Source organism: Engystomops pustulosus, chromosome 6, assembly GCF_040894005.1.
Source record: "Engystomops pustulosus chromosome 6, aEngPut4.maternal, whole genome shotgun sequence".
NCBI lineage: Eukaryota > Metazoa > Chordata > Amphibia > Anura > Leptodactylidae > Engystomops > Engystomops pustulosus.
Window position 1 is genome coordinate 128,047,840 of NC_092416.1, and position 20,217 is coordinate 128,068,056.

General features: G+C 42.9%; 1 protein-coding gene across 3 annotated transcripts; it reads right to left on the reverse strand.

The window, feature by feature from the left end:
- Nucleotides 1–3,489: 3,489 nt before the first annotated feature.
- On the reverse strand, nucleotides 3,490–16,727 carry LOC140066069 (glutamine-rich protein 2-like). Of its 3 annotated transcripts, none has more exons than XM_072113619.1 (7): nucleotides 16,620–16,727; nucleotides 13,220–13,285; nucleotides 13,014–13,115; nucleotides 12,241–12,465; nucleotides 9,367–9,520; nucleotides 6,617–6,728; nucleotides 3,490–3,631 (listed from the first exon to the last, which is right to left on the reverse strand). In XM_072113619.1, the coding sequence occupies exons 1-7, from the start codon at nucleotides 16,694–16,696 to the stop codon at nucleotides 3,555–3,557; spliced, it is 813 nt and encodes a 270-aa protein (XP_071969720.1). In that variant the 5' UTR covers nucleotides 16,697–16,727; the 3' UTR covers nucleotides 3,490–3,554. The 3 variants fall into 3 exon arrangements, with proteins under 3 accessions (XP_071969720.1, XP_071969721.1, XP_071969722.1); XM_072113620.1 differs by lacking the exon at nucleotides 16,620–16,727 and adding an exon at nucleotides 13,471–13,781; XM_072113621.1 differs by lacking the exon at nucleotides 16,620–16,727 and adding an exon at nucleotides 13,462–13,781.
- Nucleotides 16,728–20,217: the final 3,490 nt, after the last annotated feature.

Consider the following 20,217-nt stretch of genomic DNA (forward strand, 5'->3'; position numbering starts at 1 on the left):
CATATGTAAGTGCAGTATTAGATTAATAGATATACATCAAATCGTTTCTGTAGTTCAACCCAGCCGGGAATCATGTTTTGAGAGTTAATATCCAGTATGCCTCTCGAGAGCGTAATGCCTTGGTCCAGTCTCCTCCCCTTTTTGGTTTAAACACTTTCTCTATGGGAGTGACTTGTAAGTACACAGTGTTGCCTTCATGTTGTTCATTGAAATGTTTAGAGAGACCTGATATGTTTGCTTTGATTTGACTGTTATGTTTATTGGCAGCCGCAATGTGTTCTGCAATTCTTTTTTTAAGTTTTCTGGTTGTGCATCCAACATATTGTTGGTGGCACTGTGTGCAACTGGCTAAATATACAACATGATCGCTCTCACAATTTAAATGCGATTTAATAGGATATGTTTTGGATGTGGTAACGGAAGTAAAATGTGTACTTTTGGGTATTTTATGACATAAATTGCAGCGAGCGCCGCCACATTTGAAACTTCCTGTATATTTGGGGACAGGATGGTGCCTAAGCTAGGTGCATTTCTTGATAGGAATCTCACTCCGTTATCCAGAATTTGGGACAACTTGTCGTCTTGATACAGAATGGGTATGTGTTTTTTGACTATTTTGATTACTTGATTGTATTGTTTACTGTACATAGTGCTGAAAGTAACTGATTCATTGGGGCAAATTTACTTACCCGGTCCATTCGCGTTCCAGCGGCGGCTTCTCCGCTCTGGATTCGGGTCCGGCCGGGATTTAATAAGGTAGTTCTTCCGCCGTCCACCAGGTGGCGCTGCTGCGCTGAAAGTAAACTCATCGCGCCGGAATGCACCGAGCTGGACCAGGTGAAGGTAAGCGGTCCTTATGCGACACATTTTCGGTTTTTAAATGCGGCGGTTTTTCCGAATACGTCGGGTTTTCGTTCGGCCACGCCCCCCGATTTCCGTCGCGCGCATGCCAGCGCCGATGCGCCACAATCCGATCGCGTGCGCCAAAATCCCGGGGCAATTTAAGTACAAGCGGCGCAAAACGGAAATATTCGGGTAACACGTCGGGAAAACGCGAATCGGGCCCTTAATAAATGACCCCCATTGTCTTTTATCTTGTCTTTTTTTATGTCGTTTTTTTTGCCCAAATAATGCATTCTGGGTTGGGTATTGATCGATGTTGCTATTCTATTTATGTGATTTTTGTTATACCCCCTATCCTGTAGACGATTTGAGATTAATTTGGTTGCTTGTTTGTATGAGTTGTCGTCTGAACAAATATGGGCTTTCTATAGAGATCTGTGTGAATGCATTCTTTAGCCTGATCTCCTATTAGCATGATGTCTAGAAAGGAAATGCTGGTTGAGGAATGGGAGAATGTAAATTTGAGATTTAATGTATTGGTATTGAGGTACTGAATGAAATCGGATATGTTTTCTGGAGGACCTGTCCATATGAGTATGCAGTCATCTATATAGTCATCTATCATGTGATGCAACGTCACATTTCTGGTCCACCCACCTTGTGCTTAAATACTCTGTGCTTGAACGTATCACTAGGCTACGACTAAGGACTGATGTTAGTCCGAAACGCGTCAGTTTGATTATGTTTTAGACGTCTTGATGATTTTAAAGAATATTCAATAAAAGTGGAATTTTAATCAATTCACAAGCCACTCTCATTGCCTGGATGCTGGACAACCCGTTTTTCTTTCTTTGTAGTTTTTCTACTTTAGTTCTGTGTGTGACTTCAAATCCAGGCCTCCATTGGTTAATATATTTGATTTCTACTGATGACTTTTCTTGTGATTTTGTTGCCAGCACATTCAACTTTGTATGGAACAAAGTATTCAATGAGAATATTTAATTCATTCAGATCTAGGATGTGTTATTTGAGTTATTTTTTAATTTTTGTTTTGAGCAGTGTATATACGGTAATGAATGCACCACATACATAAATATATACCATCTGGGAGTATACTGCCATAAGGCAGATATAGACATCACTTACTGCATAAATAAAGATGACAATTCTACAGAGCTGGAGGAGGCAAGAGTGCCGATCTACTTGAGTTAGCAGCTCTGCCGTACTGTGACCTGATGTAGATGCCGATCTGGCGTCAAAACATGTTGTGAAACAATTTCAGTTAATAAATACTCAAAAGTACAATTTACTTTTCGTATATCCCTTTTTCACCTGGAAACCCAACACCCTGTAACCTTTTTTCTTGCCATCTAGATTTTAATCTATGGTCCCCCTTGCAGCTCCTGCTGGAGGCCGGCATATTTGTGACAAGAGGGCCTAGGCCGCGGCTATCATGGTTTAATGTACTGCTATGCACTGGGTAGAGGTGACAGTCGTGGCCTGGGCCTTGCACACCCTGTGACAGCTATCATTACGCCCCTGGAAACACTTTTAGTATCAGAAACATTTCATGCTATGAACATAGTGGGGCAGATTTACATACCTGGCCGACGGAGTTCACCCGAAGTGCATTGTTCGACAACAATGCATTGTGCCGCGATTCACTAAGATCATGCACCCGATTTTCTGCATCTGTCGCTTCCCCGCTCTGTCGCACCTTCTTCCATGATCGTCGGGCAACGCAAAGTGGGGATCGCGACAGGCCCGGGTAAATAAATGTGCCCCATTGTCTTTGTTCCTCCAAAGCCTTAGCTTCCTTCATGAATCTTTTAAATGTAGAGTTTCTGTGTAGTCTCAAAAATTCCCCTTAAGGATAGGGTCAACATCTGCAAAGAGTTTATATGTTTTCTCCTTATTTGCGTGTGTTTCCTCCGGGTCCTCCGGTTTCTTCCCACACTCCAAAACATATTGGTAGGTTGATTAGATTGTGAGCCCCATGGGGACAGGGACCGATTTGGCAAGCTCAGTGCAGGGCTTTTGTGCAATCAGTGTGCACTATATAAATAAAGGAATTATAATTACCATTAATAGTATGTCCCTGATACGCACTACCTGCATGCAAAAGTCTGATTATCCACCTCTATTTTGATATCAATGGGATTAAAGTTATGCTGTATGAGAATGTCAACTTAATATTGTGTGCATTATTGTTCAGTAGGGCAATGAAATTTAGGGTCTCTTCTTTCCCTTCTAAATGAAGACCACATTGTCTATGAATTGTTTCCAAAAAATAATGCAATTTGAATACCTACTCTTCCTCCTACCAGCCAACATTTTTTTTATATTATATATAGAGATTGCAAAGGAATAAGTATAGATCTTTGGTCACTCCCAATCTATTAATGGATGTAATGAGACAAAATTGAAGTCTTTTTTTGAGTACACATGTTTGGGCTCCTGTAAAGGTGTGATATTTCCAATCTGCTTCACCAGAGGTCACAAGGAGATCGGTTTGTAACTAGGGTTTGCATGTAAGTGGGGGACTGCCTGTACCTCTTTCAATACAAATTGATAAACAATTTTGTGCAATAAGGACTAACCATTCCATGATAGTCCTTCGCTTATGTACACAGAACACAAAAGTGATATTTTCAGGTTGTGTTTATTTCATATTATCTTATTTTTTGGAGAGCATTGAAATCCTTTTGACTTCAGTAGCTGAGTTTGTTACTTAGTTGCGGACGTCTATGTGCAGTATATGCGTTCTCCTCAAATCTTCTTGACAGCACTAGGATATTTGGATGAAAAGTTAAGAAGTCAATAACGTAACAAAGTGTAGCTAAGTGTAGTATAGCTACTTTATGTTCGGAGAAATTATGTATTATGCTATTCATAAAATACATGGAACAAATCTATTGGATTGGAGGAGTAATGCAGTCAGCTACAGGAGATTTATTATCTGGTATCTTTGCTGGTATTTCTGGGCTAGAGATGAAGTCCTGACTTCTTACCATATATACAGTATAGTAGATGGTGGCAGAGCCATGTGCAAGCATCTGTCTCATGGGCAATTTAAGTTGTGGGGGTATTATTAAAATAATAATAGGTGGTTTTATTAAAGGGGTTGTCTGAGCTCCAAATTTAAGAGTGTAAAAACAGAAATTATACATACCTCCCTCTGGTGCTCTGGTCCAGTGCTGTGCCTCCTTCACAGACGGTATGTAGGCACGTGACCGCCAGTCTCCGTATGTATACAGAGGCTTGGTGGTGAAGGCTTGATCACAGCATACACCTGGTCCAGCTTTTAGCTGCAGCCTGTGTAAGACACACTCAGGCAGAGGCTGCAGATGGAGAATGCTATGGTTATGGCATAAATGCTGCGCCTTTCTACACATGTAGAGACCATCTGTAAGCTGTATACATATAGAGACTTCAGGTGAGGGGAGGCACAGTGCTGGACCGGAGTGCCAGAGGGCAGTGAGGATAGCTTCCCATCCAACCACTGAAATAGGAGTGGTTATCATAATGGAGAGGGTTTGCATACAGGAATGACTGTGTGACCTCCTTTATCTGACAAAAGCGAGCAGAACATGAAACATAACAGAATTTGACCTGCGCCTCCGGGAAGAAGAGAAATTTGATTGGGGTAAGTACAATATGGAGGACTGTATTAGGCAGTTTTATTTACCCAGGTAAAGTTTCCTATTAGTAGCCAAACACATAAACCCATAAATCATGAAGCAATATCTTGGAGACTCAGAGATGAGAATGACTCCACACAGTGATGGCTTATAGCCAATCCCCATAGACTAGTTGTTAAAAAAACAATAATAATGTGCTTTAAAGGAAATTAACCACTTGGATCATCTAGAAAAAAAAGTTATAATTAGCAGCACAGAGCTCGGGGACAAGATGTCCGGCACTCCGGGCTGCTAATTATGCACGTCCCCACACCTCCCTCTCCCATGCTGGGAGCATGGAAGAGTGAGATGACGGACATCACACGAGAGGCCTGAATTCACGCCTCCCGCATGACGTCACCTTCCTCTCCCAGAGTGGGAGAGGGAGGTGGCGAGGTTGTGCATAATTGCATAAGTGCAATATGAATTAACACATATGGAATTTTATACTTAACAAAATAGTGTGAAACAACTGAAAATATGTCTTATATTCTAGGTTCTTCAAAGAAGCCACCTTTTGCTTTGATTACTGCTTTGCACACTCTTGGCATTCTCTTGATGAGATTCAAGAGGTAGTCACCTGAAATGGTCTTCCAACAGTCTTGAAGAAGTTCCCAGAGATGCTAAGCACTTGTTGGCATTTTTGCCTTCACTCTGCAGTCCAGTTCACCCCAAACCATCTTGATTGGGTTCAGGTCTGGTGACTGTGGAGGCCAGGTCATCTGGGAAAGCACCCCATCACGCTCCTTCTTGGTCAAATAGCCCTTACACAGCCTGGAGGTGTGTTTGGGGTCATTTCATTGTGGCTGAGTGGGTAGCATTTCTGCCTTGTAGCACTGGAGTCCTGGGTTCTAGTCTCACCCAGGTTAACATCTGCAAAGAGTTTGTATGTTCTCTTCGTGTTTGCGTGGGGGTCCTCCAGTTTCCTCCCACACTCCAAAACATACAGGTAGGTTGTTTAGATTGTGAGCCCCATGGGGGACAGTGACCGATTTGTCATACTTTGTGCAGCTCCGCATAATCTGTGTGCGCTATATAAATAATAATAATTATTATTATTAAGAAATCCCACTTATTAAGTCTGACAGGGCACCTGTGATGTGAAAACCTTTTCAGGTGACTACCTCTAGAAGCTGATCAAGAGAATGCCAATAGTGTGCAAAGCAGTAATCAAAGCAAAAGGTGGCTACTGTGAATAACCTAGAACAGTGATGGCGAACCTTTTAGAGACCGAGTGCCCAAACTACAACTAAAATCCACTTATTTACCGTAAAGAGCCAACATGGAATTTTAAGCAGTAACTTATTGCTGCCTGATCTTCCACATATTTAAATCGCAACACCCACCAATAGAGTTGAAATAAGGAGGGAAAATGCAGACTATCATTGTAGCTTCTCTCCAGAGGACGAATGAAGGGCCCAGCAGGAGGACCTCCAAAGACAATGCAGCCCCTTCAACACCTTCTTACTATTCCCACATTTTCAAACTGCCAATGGAGTGTTGCTTTAAAATATCTCTGAGAGCAACATCTCTTAAGTTTCCTGGGACTAGCAACATCTCTTAAGTTTCCTGGGACTAAAGGAAGATTTGGTGGATTTGTTCCTGTCTGGTGAACTCTGTCCTGGGGTGAGTGCCCACAGAAATGGCTCTGAGTGCCACCTCTGGCACCCGTGCCACAGGTTCGCCACCACTGACCTAGAATATTAGACATATTTTCAGTTGTTTCACACTTGTTTGTTAAGTATATAATTCCATATGTGTTTATTCATAGTTTTGATGCCTTCATTGTGAATCTACAAATTGTATAGTCATGAAAATACAGAAAACTCTTTGAATGAGAAGGTTTGTCCAAACTGTTCGCCTGTACTGTATATACAGTACATATTTGGGTTTGCTGGATATTTGTATACATATTCTATACATTCTATTATGTGTATTGGATTGCTTAAGGATTGATTAGGGGTTAACATAAATTACAGTATTAAACTATGATGTAATGTTTGGGGCCAAATATTGGATGCAGCTGGAAAACATTTCCTAAAGATTGCCACTGAGACAATTGTACCAACAAAATTGTTTTGCTACTTTCTTACCATTATCAGTAGTGGACATTCTCTTGCCATCTTTGTGCTTATTTGGTGGTAGATTGCTGTCCCGCCTGCCCTCATAGATAGGCGCTTTCTGGCCTAATATGATTATTTCTTTCTGTGGAATGTAAAACATATAACAGCATGTAAACACTAATCACAAGAGGGGTTTTCTCACCAAACAAGTTAGACCCTATCCATAGAGGTGGGTGTCTCAGTGATGACATCTATCCTGTGGATAGAGCCTAAATTGTTTGGTGTTTTCCCATATACATGAAGCAGTAGCCTGTCTGCTCTGCACTCCAATGTAGACTACAGAAATCATTTGTTTCAGTTAAATTCCTAAGTGCAGCAAAAATGTAATTTTGACATGTAACCACACAAGCGTTTAGTGCACCATGGGTGAGGTGAAGATCTCTGGTGCACTCTCTCCCTTACTCAATTTCATAGGGGGAGCAGGACACTGTCCATCAAGTCTGTGGTTAAGAAGATGCTGGATAGTAGACCTCTCAGCCACACCCACAGTGCACCAACATGTTCTTATCAATATAAATGAAAGGAAATCTACCACCAGGATGAACGATTGTAAACCAAGCGTGTGTGTCCCCTCTGACAGGATCCACTCTTCTTTTAGCTTCCTATAACTTTGTTATGACCAAAAAAATTAAGGCTCAGGCTTATTTGCATATATTTTTAAGCCTATTTTTGTAAAAACAAGGACATAATGATCTAGAAGAAGAGTGGATCCTGTCAGATGGGGCACACATCAGCATGTAAGTGTACTTGGTTTACAATCCTTCATCCTAGTAGATTTGTAGAGTTTGTTCTGTCTTCAGGTAAAAAATATTTTCATAAAAAGCCATGGGTATGATGCAGGATGCTTCATCTACAGAGATTTATAACTGCTTCTACACCAATTTTCTGGCTTAGAAGCTTTGAAATAAATGAAAATTCTTGCACACTGCAAGAATTTGCGATTAGGCCACTCCATGCTATGTGGGTGTGAAGGGGGTGTAGAGGAGCAGGGCCCCCAACAGAGTGGGCGGGCATGGGATGTTACTGCAGTTCTACAGGTTCTATGCCTCTAGTCATGATGTATCCGGCAAGACTTGGTTTTATCATTTGATGGCACTTGTGTGCTGGTGTATAATAAATCCCCCCCCTTATGTTTAGCCCAGACATACAAATCATATAATCAATTTCTCAGCTGGGTGGTCCTGGGTGTGAGCAGATGATTTGGGCCAATCTGACAATAGAAAACCAAAAATAATGACACTGAATGCTCAGGAATGGTGAGGATAAGATAAATATTTCCAGCTGCACCAGAATCAGTGGAACAAGCCTAAGGCTACATTCACACACACACACACACACGTATGGGGGACGTATATACGGCCTATGTATATATATAATACGTATATTTATATATGGCAAATATACGTCCCCCATACACCGCAATGGGCGCACGGTGGTGCACGGGAGTCGTATGGTGCAGCACACATGCGCCGCCGTACATTCGTACATGTCCTATCCTTCGGCGGAATTCGGCGCCGTGTTGCTGTGTATTTCTATGGGGAGGGGCGGGGGTAAGCAGTGCTTACCCCCTCCTCCTCTCCCGGCTGCCGACATGTGCCCACCATGCTACAGTATGGCAGGCACACGTGTGTGTGAATAAGGGTGCAAAGGGTTAGTGATGATGAAGGTGGGGAAAGGTCCTTTTCATATAAACTATGAATGAAACTACATTCATATGAACAAACTTTTTGCACGCGTTTGTGTCCCATCATTCTTTTTTTCATATTGTCATCTTTTCAATTTACATGGGACACAAAAAATTGTTGTTCTTTTTCCTGTGAAATTGCACTTGTCGTGTGCAGGTAGCCAGACAGAGATTGGGGAGGTTGCAGATAGCAGCACTTTGTTGCAACTCTGTAAATAAGTTAAAGGCTAAACAAGGACTTAGTGTTGCAGTATTGTATATACTATAAATGTCATAAGCAGACATTTCCTAAAGCAAAAACAATATTATTTATTAGTATGCAACATTAAATACAAAACAACAAACACCACAAAATAGTTAAAAACTATTAAAATAGGGTAACTGAGGAAGCCACTATAGGTGGAGATGTGAGCCACCTTCTCTCCCCTTTATTACATGCTCTTCTAGCAGCCAGGTTTTTATTGGCTTATCCAGGTAGTCTGTGATCTGTGAGGTGCATTACTTCTAAAGATCTTCTTGGTCCAACATCAGTGTTATGTTATTGTGCAGGCATTTACAAACTGTTCACATATTTCTATATGGTTTGTCTGGTGACCCAAAATTTGTATGTTCTCTCTATATTTTTTCATGTTTTTTTTGTGATGGGTTAATGTTAAGTATAGCTGGGCTGTCCTGGAAAACTGTATTGCATTATCAGGTGCAACATTTTCAACCCAAATTATTCTGGGTATTTGTTACCCTTTTTTGATTGTTTTGGTGATTTGGTGTTTTGTATATTGTTTGTTCTTTATGACATGTCTGTTAGTGACATATATGGTAGTTTAACCATGTGTCTAGGTAGTGCTAGTCCTATTTTCTTCTAAACTATTGTTCCATCACTAAGTCACTGACTATGGGTCTTTATACATAAGACTAGCCTACATAGCATCTAAGCAGGAAACAAGGGAATAGTAATATCTCACATCTACAATAGGCAGTCTCTCCTCATTCTCTCTATTCTCTGCCTATAACTCCCCTGTCTCACGTGTTATCTTACCTTCAGGACAGCTGCAGTAGCACCTTCTTTCTGCTGAGCATGTAAGATGCCAGCTTTTGTGTAATATCTTTGTGATGAGATCAGTGTTTGACGTCCTCCCCCGCTGCTGGAATTGGACTCAGATCCGAAAATATTAAGCTCTGGTAAACGACCACTAATGAAATAATACAAAAGACCAACCAGGTAAGATCAGAACTGAGTAAAAGAATCAAAGGTTAAAGAGCTCCTTTCTCATATTCTATTAGCTCCCAAATCACCCAAGTCTGGCCTTGTCCCTTCGGTTTTAGACTTTTCTTAGCTTTTCTGATGGTCAGATGTCTCTTAGCAGTTGTTCCTTATTGATACATGTGGCGTTTGGTCTGCAGTTAAGTTTTATAACAAAAGTCGCAAAAAGTCTCCAATCGCAATCAGTTCTAATCTTTTTTTTTTACGCCTGGTCAGAGGCAGCTGTAGAATTGCGCTAACATTTTCGACTTCAAATGTTCAAAAACTTCACCATGTCATGTCTCAAAGATTAAAGAAAATGCAAGCCAAAAGTTAGATACATGTTCCCCAGTGTGTAGACCACTTTATAAGCCTTCTAGTAATACTTTTAGTCTTTCCTAACAATCAGAATTTTCATGCAAATGAGCTTGTCAGTGCACAAGCGGTGGGGCCTTTCCTGCAGTGCCACCCAGCACCACCTCTTCACACAATAATTAACATCCCTCATAGAAAGAAGGTACAGAAAAATGGGTGCTTCAGCAGTCACAGCCCTGCACCTGGTATGATTTAAAGGGCACCTACCACCACGAATCTACCTATAAAGGTAGATCGGGTGGTAGGTGGATGTATGGGACGTGAGGATAGCCCTTTTTAGAGCTAATCCTCACGTCCCCGCTAGCCTAGCATAAACTTTATTGCCCTAATATGTTAATTTAATTAAGCGGCTACCGGGGCGTGGAGTAGCCGGACACGAGGCTACACGGCGCGGCTACTCCACGCCCCAGTAGCTGCTTTCCCCGCCTACCCTGTGATCTTCGGCGCGCAGCTCCTGGCAGCTGCGCGCCCTCGTCCGAGAAGCCGGAGTTCTGCGCATGCGCAGTAACTCCGGCCTCGTTCCCGAGATCGCGCATCTTGGCCGGAGTTACTGCGCATGCGCAGAACTCCGGCTTCTCGGACGAGGGCGCGCAGCTGCCAGGAGCTGCGCACCGAAGATCACAGGGTAGGCGGGGGAAAGCAGCTACTGGGGCGTGGAGTAGCCGCGCCGTGTAGCCTCGTGTCCGGCTACTCCACGCCCCGGTAGCCGCTTAATTAAATTAACATATTAGGGCAATAAAGTTTATGCTAGGCTAGCGGGGACGTGAGGATTAGCTCTAAAAAGGGCTATCCTCACGTCCCATACATCCACCTACCACCCGATCTACCTTTATAGGTAGATTCGTGGTGGTAGGTTCCCTTAAAAGATCATTTGTATAAAGCAGTGATTTTCAACCTTTTTTGAGCCGCGGCACACTTTTTATACTTAGAAAATCCTGGGGCACACCACCAACCAAAATAGCACAAAATGACACTAAGATAGTCATAAAAGGCCTCCCTTTACTAATAAAAAACCCCTAGCGGCCTCCCTTTACTAATAAAAACCTCTAGCAGCCTCCCTTTACTAATTAAGAGCCCCTAGCGGCCTCCCTTTACTAATTAAGAGCCCCTAGCGGCCTCCCTTTACTAATTAAAAGACCCTAGCAGCCTCCCTTTACTAATTAAGAGCCCCTAGCGGCCTCCCTTTACTAATTAAGAGCCCCTAGCGGCCTCCCTTTACTAATTAAGAGCCCCTAGCGGCCTCCCTTTACTAATTAAGAGCCCCTAGCGGCCTCCCTTTACTAATTAAGAGCCCCTAGCGGTCTCCCTTTACTAATTAAGAGCCCCTAGCGGCCTCCCTTTACTAATTAAGAGCCCCTAGCGGCCTCCCTTTACTAATTAAGAGCCCCTAGCGGCCTCCCTTTACTAATTAAGAGCCCCTAGCGGCCTCCCTTTACTAATTAAGGGCCCCTAGCGGCCTCACTTTACTAATTAAAAGACCCTAGCAGCCTCCCTTTACTAATAAAAAGACCCTGGCGGCCTCCCTTTACTAATTAAGAGCCCCTAGCGGCCTCCCTTTACTAATTAAAAGGCCCTAGAGGCCCCCCTTTACTAATTAAAAGGCCCTAGAGGCCTCCCTTTACTAATTAAAAGCCCCAGCCTCCCTTTACTAATAAAAAAAAAACCCTAGCTTCCTTCCCTATACAAATAATAACCTTACATACTTACCCTTGATGTCTTCTTCCGCGTACCTTCACTCCTAATGGCGATCCGCCCAACTTCTGTAGCTCCTGCACCGCGCGCCTCTGGTCACGTGACTTACGCGACCTGACGTTAGTGCAGTAGCTACAGAAGATGGGCGGATCGCCGACGCGGGGCTCGTAGGTAAGTACGGGGGCCGAAACACGGGGGCGCGGCGGCAGGGCTACACAGGGGCACCATAGTTCGGGGAACTTTCCCCGCGGCACACTCAACCATGTGTCGTGGCACACTAGTGTGCTGCGTCATCCAGGTTGAAAATCACTGGTATAAAGAGAAAAAACTGAATTTTCCATAAAACGACAGATGAAAGAAATAGTAAAGGTAGGTCTGGAATCCATATAAAGCACCATACTTGATATTGCCTTTTAATTAAAGTGATTTGGGTGCTGTAGACTCCCTTTAAGTGGGAACATTACTTTGGTACTGCAACTGACCCAACTGCACTCTGCCTCACTTACCTCCCAGTTCCGGAGTCCTTATTGCTATCCTCATAAAACTGCACCTCAATATTTTCCATATTAGCCACAGCTATTTCAACAAATGTCTTATACTTACAGCCTTTGAGAGGAGCTGGTCCTTTTGGAGATCTTCCCCAGAGTGACACAATGTGCTTGCAGGAGATGGCCGATGGTCTTCCTGGAGGCTTTATCTGAGCCTCCAAAATGCAGTTGCACTCTGGCAATCTCCTGACACAACTGGGAATGCATACTATGGAGGTGCTTGATGCTCATTTCTAGCTGTGAGGCCTCACGCCTTGCCTGGTGAATTCTTGACTTTAATCTATAGGTGTAATAATAACTTGAAATAAGTGCAATAAAAGTAACTGTAGTAGTCGTTATGATTTTGTGCTGCATAATTTTACCAACAGTTGAAAGCGATAACAGGATGAGAAAACATATCTCCTGTAGTAATGGGTTTATCTGGTTTTTAAGCCTTTATTGTAGTAATCAAAATAGATGATTCTCCCCTAGCAGCTGCATGCTGGGAGTTGTACTCTCAAAACAGCGTAAAAGCCAATGGTTGCGGTCACTGTTCTCTTATATCATTCAACTTCATTCAAGGAAGTTCTACATCTCGGCAACCAGCACATCCCCGTATTACCGAGTCTCCTGTTTTACATGTGCATCATGCAAGGCTTCATTTACCTTGTGGGAGCACTGCATGGAACAAGAACATAGGTTTTTCTGCAGATTACTGCTGACTAGTTTGTTTATTTTACTACATAATCAAAAAAAGGTGGACAAAACAAGACACTGAAAGCCTAAGATAGAGTTTAATGTAAAGCCCTTGAATATTTTATATATTATCTTATAGCCTGCTTCACCCACCTGAAGCTCTGCTGACGGACTTGCCCAATTGCAAACACAGTGTGTGGACGTTTGGATAGATGAACAGGAAAACAAGGAAGCCTAGGGATAGTTGGTATCACCCTGACAAAAACAATGCCACAATAATAAAAAAAAAAATTAAAATCTGTCTGGTGTATCAATGCATGTTAATTTTAACAATGACATACAGAAACCCATAAACTTACTGGCCAGACACTGTCATATGCACACTGCGGTCACAGGAGAGACAGGAAAATCTTGTAATCAGCTGCCTGGATAGAAAAGATAGAAACAAATGTCCTGCCTCTCAGAAGTATACTTTACACTCTAGATTGCTATGTTTTATATTCTTTAAATATATTAAAAGTGCATGATATATCTTCTACAGTAGGGCTGACCTTTTTTTCTAAGTCCATAAAACATTATAAATTAGAAAAATCCCACTTACTGTACTTACTAAAGTTTCTGGTTGAGGTTCTCAATTACATATTTCATAAAGCTCATCATCTGGCCTTCATGCAATCCACAATTGGATGGAGGGCCACGAGACAAAATTTAGCATACATTTCAATACGTCCAGATAGGGTAGGAACAAGGTGCAGGCAGAGGTAGGCAATCCCCTAGGGCGCCACCTCTGCTCAGGCTCAGGGGTGCAGGTTTAAGTATCAGTCAGGGTCACACTTTGAACCCAGTACAGCGGTCAGGCAGTTCACCATCAGGCAGTGCACATCTGCTGCACCTTCCTGTCCGTTGAGTCAGTTGCTTGCTCACTGCACGCAGCAGGTTGTATAGTAGACAGAAGGTGCAACCACCTCAAGCCCTTTCCTTCTCTTATCTCTCCACCCCAGGCATCATTGGAAGAAATAATACAAATTAAAATAAGTTATATTTGATTCTTATGTATCCTCTAGTCCAGCGTGGCACCTACCATCGTTGGTCTCACTTTGCAAACAAAAGCTATAGTGGCATATGGCTGCTCATGCCACATTCACACAATTTTTAAGCAAGTAAGTGGGTAGGTTCTCAGCTAGAGCCTCACAAATGGCTCACTCCTTCAGTCTGTCCTAATGGAAGCTTCTGGTGTCTCTATTTTCTCTCAGTATGTCTCACTGACATACACAGGGAGGTGGGAGGGGGAGCAAAAGGATAAGTCATAATCTCCTGCAGGTCCCTCCTATTTATCAGTGTTCAGACATGTAAAGAAAGATCCTACAGAGTGCACAGTCTGCACATAGCAATAAAGGAAGCATAAGGGAGGAGGAATCAATTGGTAAGCATTCAGGGATTATTATTAAGGAAGTAAAAGCACATAGGCAATTTACGTAAAAGAGAGGCCAACCCCTTTAAATTATTGAATTATCACAGTTTTTGCTACAGTATGCTCATTATGATAAAACAAAATGTTTTTACACTGTCAATGTACTATATACACTAACCGGCCACTTTATTAGGTACACCATGCTAGTAACAGGTTGGACCCCCTTTTGCCTTCAGAACTGCCTCAATTCTTCGTGGCATAGATTCAACAAGGTGCTGGAAGCATTCCTCAGAGATTTTGGTCCATATTGACATGATGGCATCACACAGTTGCCGCAGATTTGTCGGCTGCACATCCATGATGCGAATCTCCCATTCTACCACATCCCAAAGATGCTCTATTGGATTGAGATCTGGTGACTGTGGAGGCCATTTGAGTACAGTGAACTCATTGTCATGTTCAAGAAACCAGTCTGAGATGATTCCAGCTTTATGACATGGCGCATTATCCTGCTGAAAGTAGCCATCAGATGTTGGGTACATTGTGGTCATAAAGGGATGGACATGGTCAGCAACAATACTCAGGTAGGCTGTGGCGTTGCAACGATGCTCAATTGGTACCAAGGGGCCCAAAGAGTGCCAAGAAAATATTCCCCACACCATGACACCACCACCACCAGCCTGAACCGTTGATCCAAGGCAGGATGGATCCACGCTTTCATGTTGTTGACGCCAAATTCTGACCCTACCATCCGAATGTCGCAGCAGAAATTGAGACTCATCAGACCAGGCAACGTTTTTCCAATCTTCTACTGTCCAATTTCGATGAGCTTGTGCAAATTGTAGCCTCAGTTTCCTGATCTTAGCTGAAAGGAATGGCACCCGGTGTGGTCTTCTGCTGCTGTAGCCCATCTGCCTCAAAGTTCGTCGTACTGTGTGTTCAGAGATGCTTTTCTGCCTTCCTTGGTTGTAACGGGTGGCGATTTGAGTCACTGTTGCCTTTCTATCAGCTCGAACCAGTCTGCCCATTCTCCTCTGACCTCTGGCATCAACAAGGCATTTCCGCCCACAGAACTGCCGCTCACTGGATGTTTTTTCTTTTTCGGACCACTCTCTGTAAATCCTACTGGTTGTGCGTGAAAATCCCAGTAGATCAGCAGTTTCTGAAATACTCATACCAGCCCTTCTGGCACCAACAACCATGCCACGTTCAAAGGCACTCAAATCACCTTTCTTCCCCATACTGATGCTCGGTTTGAACTGCAGGAGATTGTCTTGACCATGTCTACATGCCTAAATGCACTGTGAGTTGCCGCCATGTGATTGGCTGATTAGAAATTAAGTGCTAACGAGCAGTTGGACAGGTGTTCCTAATAAAGTGGCCGGTGAGTGTAGTGTCATTTGGGTGTAAGGGCCTAAGATGTTGAAACTTACAAGGATAAAACCACTGGAAGGAGTTATTATATTTGGATAATGAGGGTGAGGAGGGTTACAGTTGAGAAAGGGTTTGCTTAAGATATGTTGGTGGAAAATTGCATGGGGGGATGCCGTTTTTTTGGCTGCCAAGGGCAGATAAATGCCTTGTCCTGTCACCAGACTCTCCATGGTACTTCAATTAGAGCTTCAAGGCTCAATTTCATGTAATCTGTGAACACATATGGGCTTATGAGCAGCTAAGGCTCAGAAAGAATAAAGTAAAGAACTGCAAGTAGTCAGCTTCATACAGTAGGGGCTGATGTGAATTCAAGTACTGGGTACCTGAATTCCTAATCTAACATAGTGGTCAATATAAAAATCCTGGAAAATTTGTGATAGATTACAGTACAACGCAAGTGTATGAGGTTTGGGGAAACCTTGTGCACATCTATCTAACATATAGGGGCTTATTTACCAAGGGTCCACGGACCGCACTTTCGTTGGATATTCCGATATTTTTGTACGGCTGGGACAGGTATTTAGAAGTGGATTTTGGCGCACGCGATTGGATTTTGGCACAATCGCGGCAGCTTTCATGCAACAGAAATCAGGGGGGACATGCCGTTGTACGGGATTTAACTTTAAAATTGTGTCGCAAGACATGCACTTACATGTACCACGAAGAAGATAGTGAGCTCCGGCGGACCCGAGCGGGGAAGTGACACATGCAGGAAATCGGGCACACGATCTAAGTAAATCGCGGCAGAGTGCATTCCAGCCGGACATTCCCGCTATGGACTGGTAAGTTAATGTGCTCCAATATCTATCAACATGCTCTAGATTTTCCAATTCGTTGTGACAATGAATGGAACAATGAATGGTGGATTTCATGACTGCAGAATTTCATTTTTTCCACTTACGCTTTTCACTTACTTGCGGACACCAGCAGCATCATACTGTGGAGATTGTTCCTGAAGTTTTTGGTTAATCTCTTTCCAGCGCTCTTCCATGTTTTTCTTAAGTGAATCAATCTCTATGCGGTCAATCTGTAAAGAGAATGTACACTATCCTGTAAGAAACTGCTGAACTAATTATTAATACGATATTAAAGCATTTCACAGCATTGAATCACTCTGTGAATTATGCACTGAATTATGCACTGTTTCCTATTGTGTGCTGTAATAACTGCTGGTCAGCCTACATCTGCACTATTTTATAACATATTATTACGTTTTTCCTAGTGGTGTTGATTAATGGATACGTTTTTCTGTAAAAACAGATTCTATGTGAGTCACTATCCCTCTGGTTTCCAAATGCATTCACTTCAAAGTTAAAATACTGATCCACCTGGATATATACAGTATTTGGAGTAAAAACAGAAGTTTATAGACTATTAAACTTAAATTTCTGGGGACAAATAGATTTTCATAAGCAGTTATTCAGTTATTAAAAATGTATCTGTAATGCAGACTTCGAAAAAGAGGTCTGAATAGTCATTGTTGATTTCAAATATCATAATCAAACCCATTTCTGTTCCAGTTCACTACACACAGTACATTAGAAAAATATCACCTGAACCCATAGATTTCAGTGGGACCGAACAATCATTTAATTTTTATGGAAATTGTTCCTACTTTCCACCGATAGCAGATGACAATGGTAAAAAAAGAACTTTGAATTCTTACGGGTGATGTACGGGAGACAAAGATGTCTGACACAATCCCTATTCCCCAGGGGCGTAACTATGCAGCTACTATGGGGCCCGCTGATCCAGGGGCCCACCCCCAGTGTAGAGGAGAAGGAAGTATTGTTTACTATGATTCCTGGACTGCGAGCCAATCCTTCGATTTGACCGTGCCCCGCTGCCCAATGATTTGCGGGCCCAGCAGAGCATCAAACCCCTCCACTCCCCAACCACCTCCCTCCCCACCCCCCTCATTGGAGAGGAGGAGGTTTATTCATCTTATGCTGTCCGGGCACTCCTGCACATCCCATGCAGAGAGGAGGAGGGAGCATAGTCTGTCCCTGCCCCAATGATGTGCCCCTCGTCTGCTCCTGCCGAAGGCCCAGGCCCACGCCAGCCTCGTTTGCCTGCTGTCTGATAACATGATCTAATGCGGCATCATATACAATGACGAGTGGAGCGTGTTGGAGACGAAGAGTGTCAAGTCTGGTAAGTATATGTATATATCTATATATATATGTGTGTGTGTTAATGGTGTGTATCTAGTATATCTGAATGAGTATATGCTGTATGTGTGTATATGATGTATGGTGTGTATATACTATACATGTTTGTGTATGTTGTCTTTATACTGTATATATGTGAGTATGTGCATATATATGATGTATGGTATGTATATAATGTATGTATGATGTCTATATACTGTACATATGTGTGTATATTCTATTTGCATGTATATGCAGTATGTGTTTATATGGTCTGTTTATACTGTATGTGTGTATATAGGTTGTGTATATACTGTATGTCGATGTATATTATGTGTTTATAAGGTACTTGTACTATACAGAATGGGGGATATTTATCATACGCTGGTGCTCGTGCGCCAGCGTATGATAGCCCCGCCGCTGCAAATTCGCAGCCCGATACATGAAGAGGCTTCTGCCTCTTCATGTATCGGGCTGCCGGCTGCGCAGCGTTTTTCCTACGCCAGGCAGGGCCTGGCGTAGAAAAAAACGCAACTGGTGACTTTTCACGAATGAAAAGTCGCCGGCAGCAGCGAGTGCGCAGGCGCGGGGACAGTAACGCCCCGCGCCGGCCCACTCCCGTCCGGCCGCGCCCCCCGCTCGGCCGGCCGCGCCCCCCCTTCACGCCCCTTCACGCCCCACTGGCGTGAAGGTGGCGGATTGGGGAAAATAATCGCAAAAGCTAGCAATAAGCTAGCATTTGCGATTATTTCAGGGCCTCTGCGCCACTGGCGGTGCGCAGAGGTCCTGATAAATATCCCCCAATGTGTGTATACGATGTGTATATACTATGGGGGGGGGGGGAGGGATTTATCACTGCTTATATGCCAGTTTTCTGGAATAGTAAGATAATTGCAAATTCTTGTTAACTGCAAGAATTTGCAATATTTATGTGACTATGCCACCTCCACACCATGTAGCCATAGAGGGGCATGGCCACCAGCGGAGTAGGCAGGCATGTGTTGTTCTTGCCCTGTGTCTGTGTACTTTTCAAAAACCTGCGAACTTTCGACCGCAGGTTTTTCTGCAAAACTATGCCGAATTGTATCTGGGGTGCGGCTGCAGCGCGTCTTAGAAATAAGCAAAACCAAAGACTATTTATGTGTGAAAAGTCGCTGCCTGCAGGGAGTGTGGGTTCCTGTCCCCTTGCTGGACCACTTCACACCTCTCCATGCCTCCCTGCCATGGAGGTAGCAGAATGGGGAAAATAATCAGAGATACTAACGATACGCTAGCTTTGTGATTATTTCAGGGATTTTATGCCAGTGTTCTGATGCAAAAGCCCTGATTAATAAGCCCCTATGAGTTTGTATATACAGGCGGTCCCCTACTTAAGGACACCCGACTTACAGACAACCCATAGTTACAGACGGACCCCTCTGCCCACTGTGACCTCTGGTAAAGCTCTCTGGATGCTTTACTATAGTCCCAGACTGCAATGATCAGCTGTAAGGTGTCTGTAATGAAGCTTTATTGATAATTCTTGGTCCAATTACACCAAAAATTTTGAAACTCCAATTGTCACTGGGGCAAAAGAAAAAAAATTGTCTAGAACTTGCATTATAAAATATACAGTTTCGACTTACATACAAATTCAACTTAAGAACAAACCTCCAGACCCTATCTTGTATGTAACCCGGGGACTGCCTGTACTGTATGTATTCGTGACTAAACATGTGCCTATGTGTTTATACATGTGTGTATGTATTGTAGTATATAAATGTGTGATTTTACAAATATATATATATATTTTCAGGTGGTAGGGGCCCCAATGCAGAAAGCTGCTATGGGACCCAGCCTCTCCTAGTTACACCCCTGGTATTCACTATTAAGAGTGGTCCACATAAGTTTTTAGCATGATCAGAGTATATGTCCAATCTAGCTTTTAGCTGTTGTATCAGAAGATCATTACCACAATTACAAGACAGGATATAATTGTACGTATTATATCTGGGGTATAAGAAAGTTCCATCTCACCACTTCAACTTGCTGCCCAGTCTTCTCTGTGTCAGATTTCTTGCCCTCCAGTTCTCTCACTGCCTGGTAAAGAATCTGTGAGAAGAAAAATAGCAGCAAGGTAAAAAAGGATAAATGTATATGGGAGAGAAATAACAGAATAAATAAGAAAGAGGAAGGAGGAGAGAAGTGAAATTATAATGGTAAGAAAGGGGGATAATTCATTTGGTCAATTCTTTCTCACATCGATGTGCTGCTGTTTGTTTTGATGCTCCTGAATTAGAGATTTGGAGGTCTTGTTCAGGTGCTCACATTCCTCCTGGAGCTGGACCATGCAGCTCTTCAGGTAATCAATTACATCTGTATC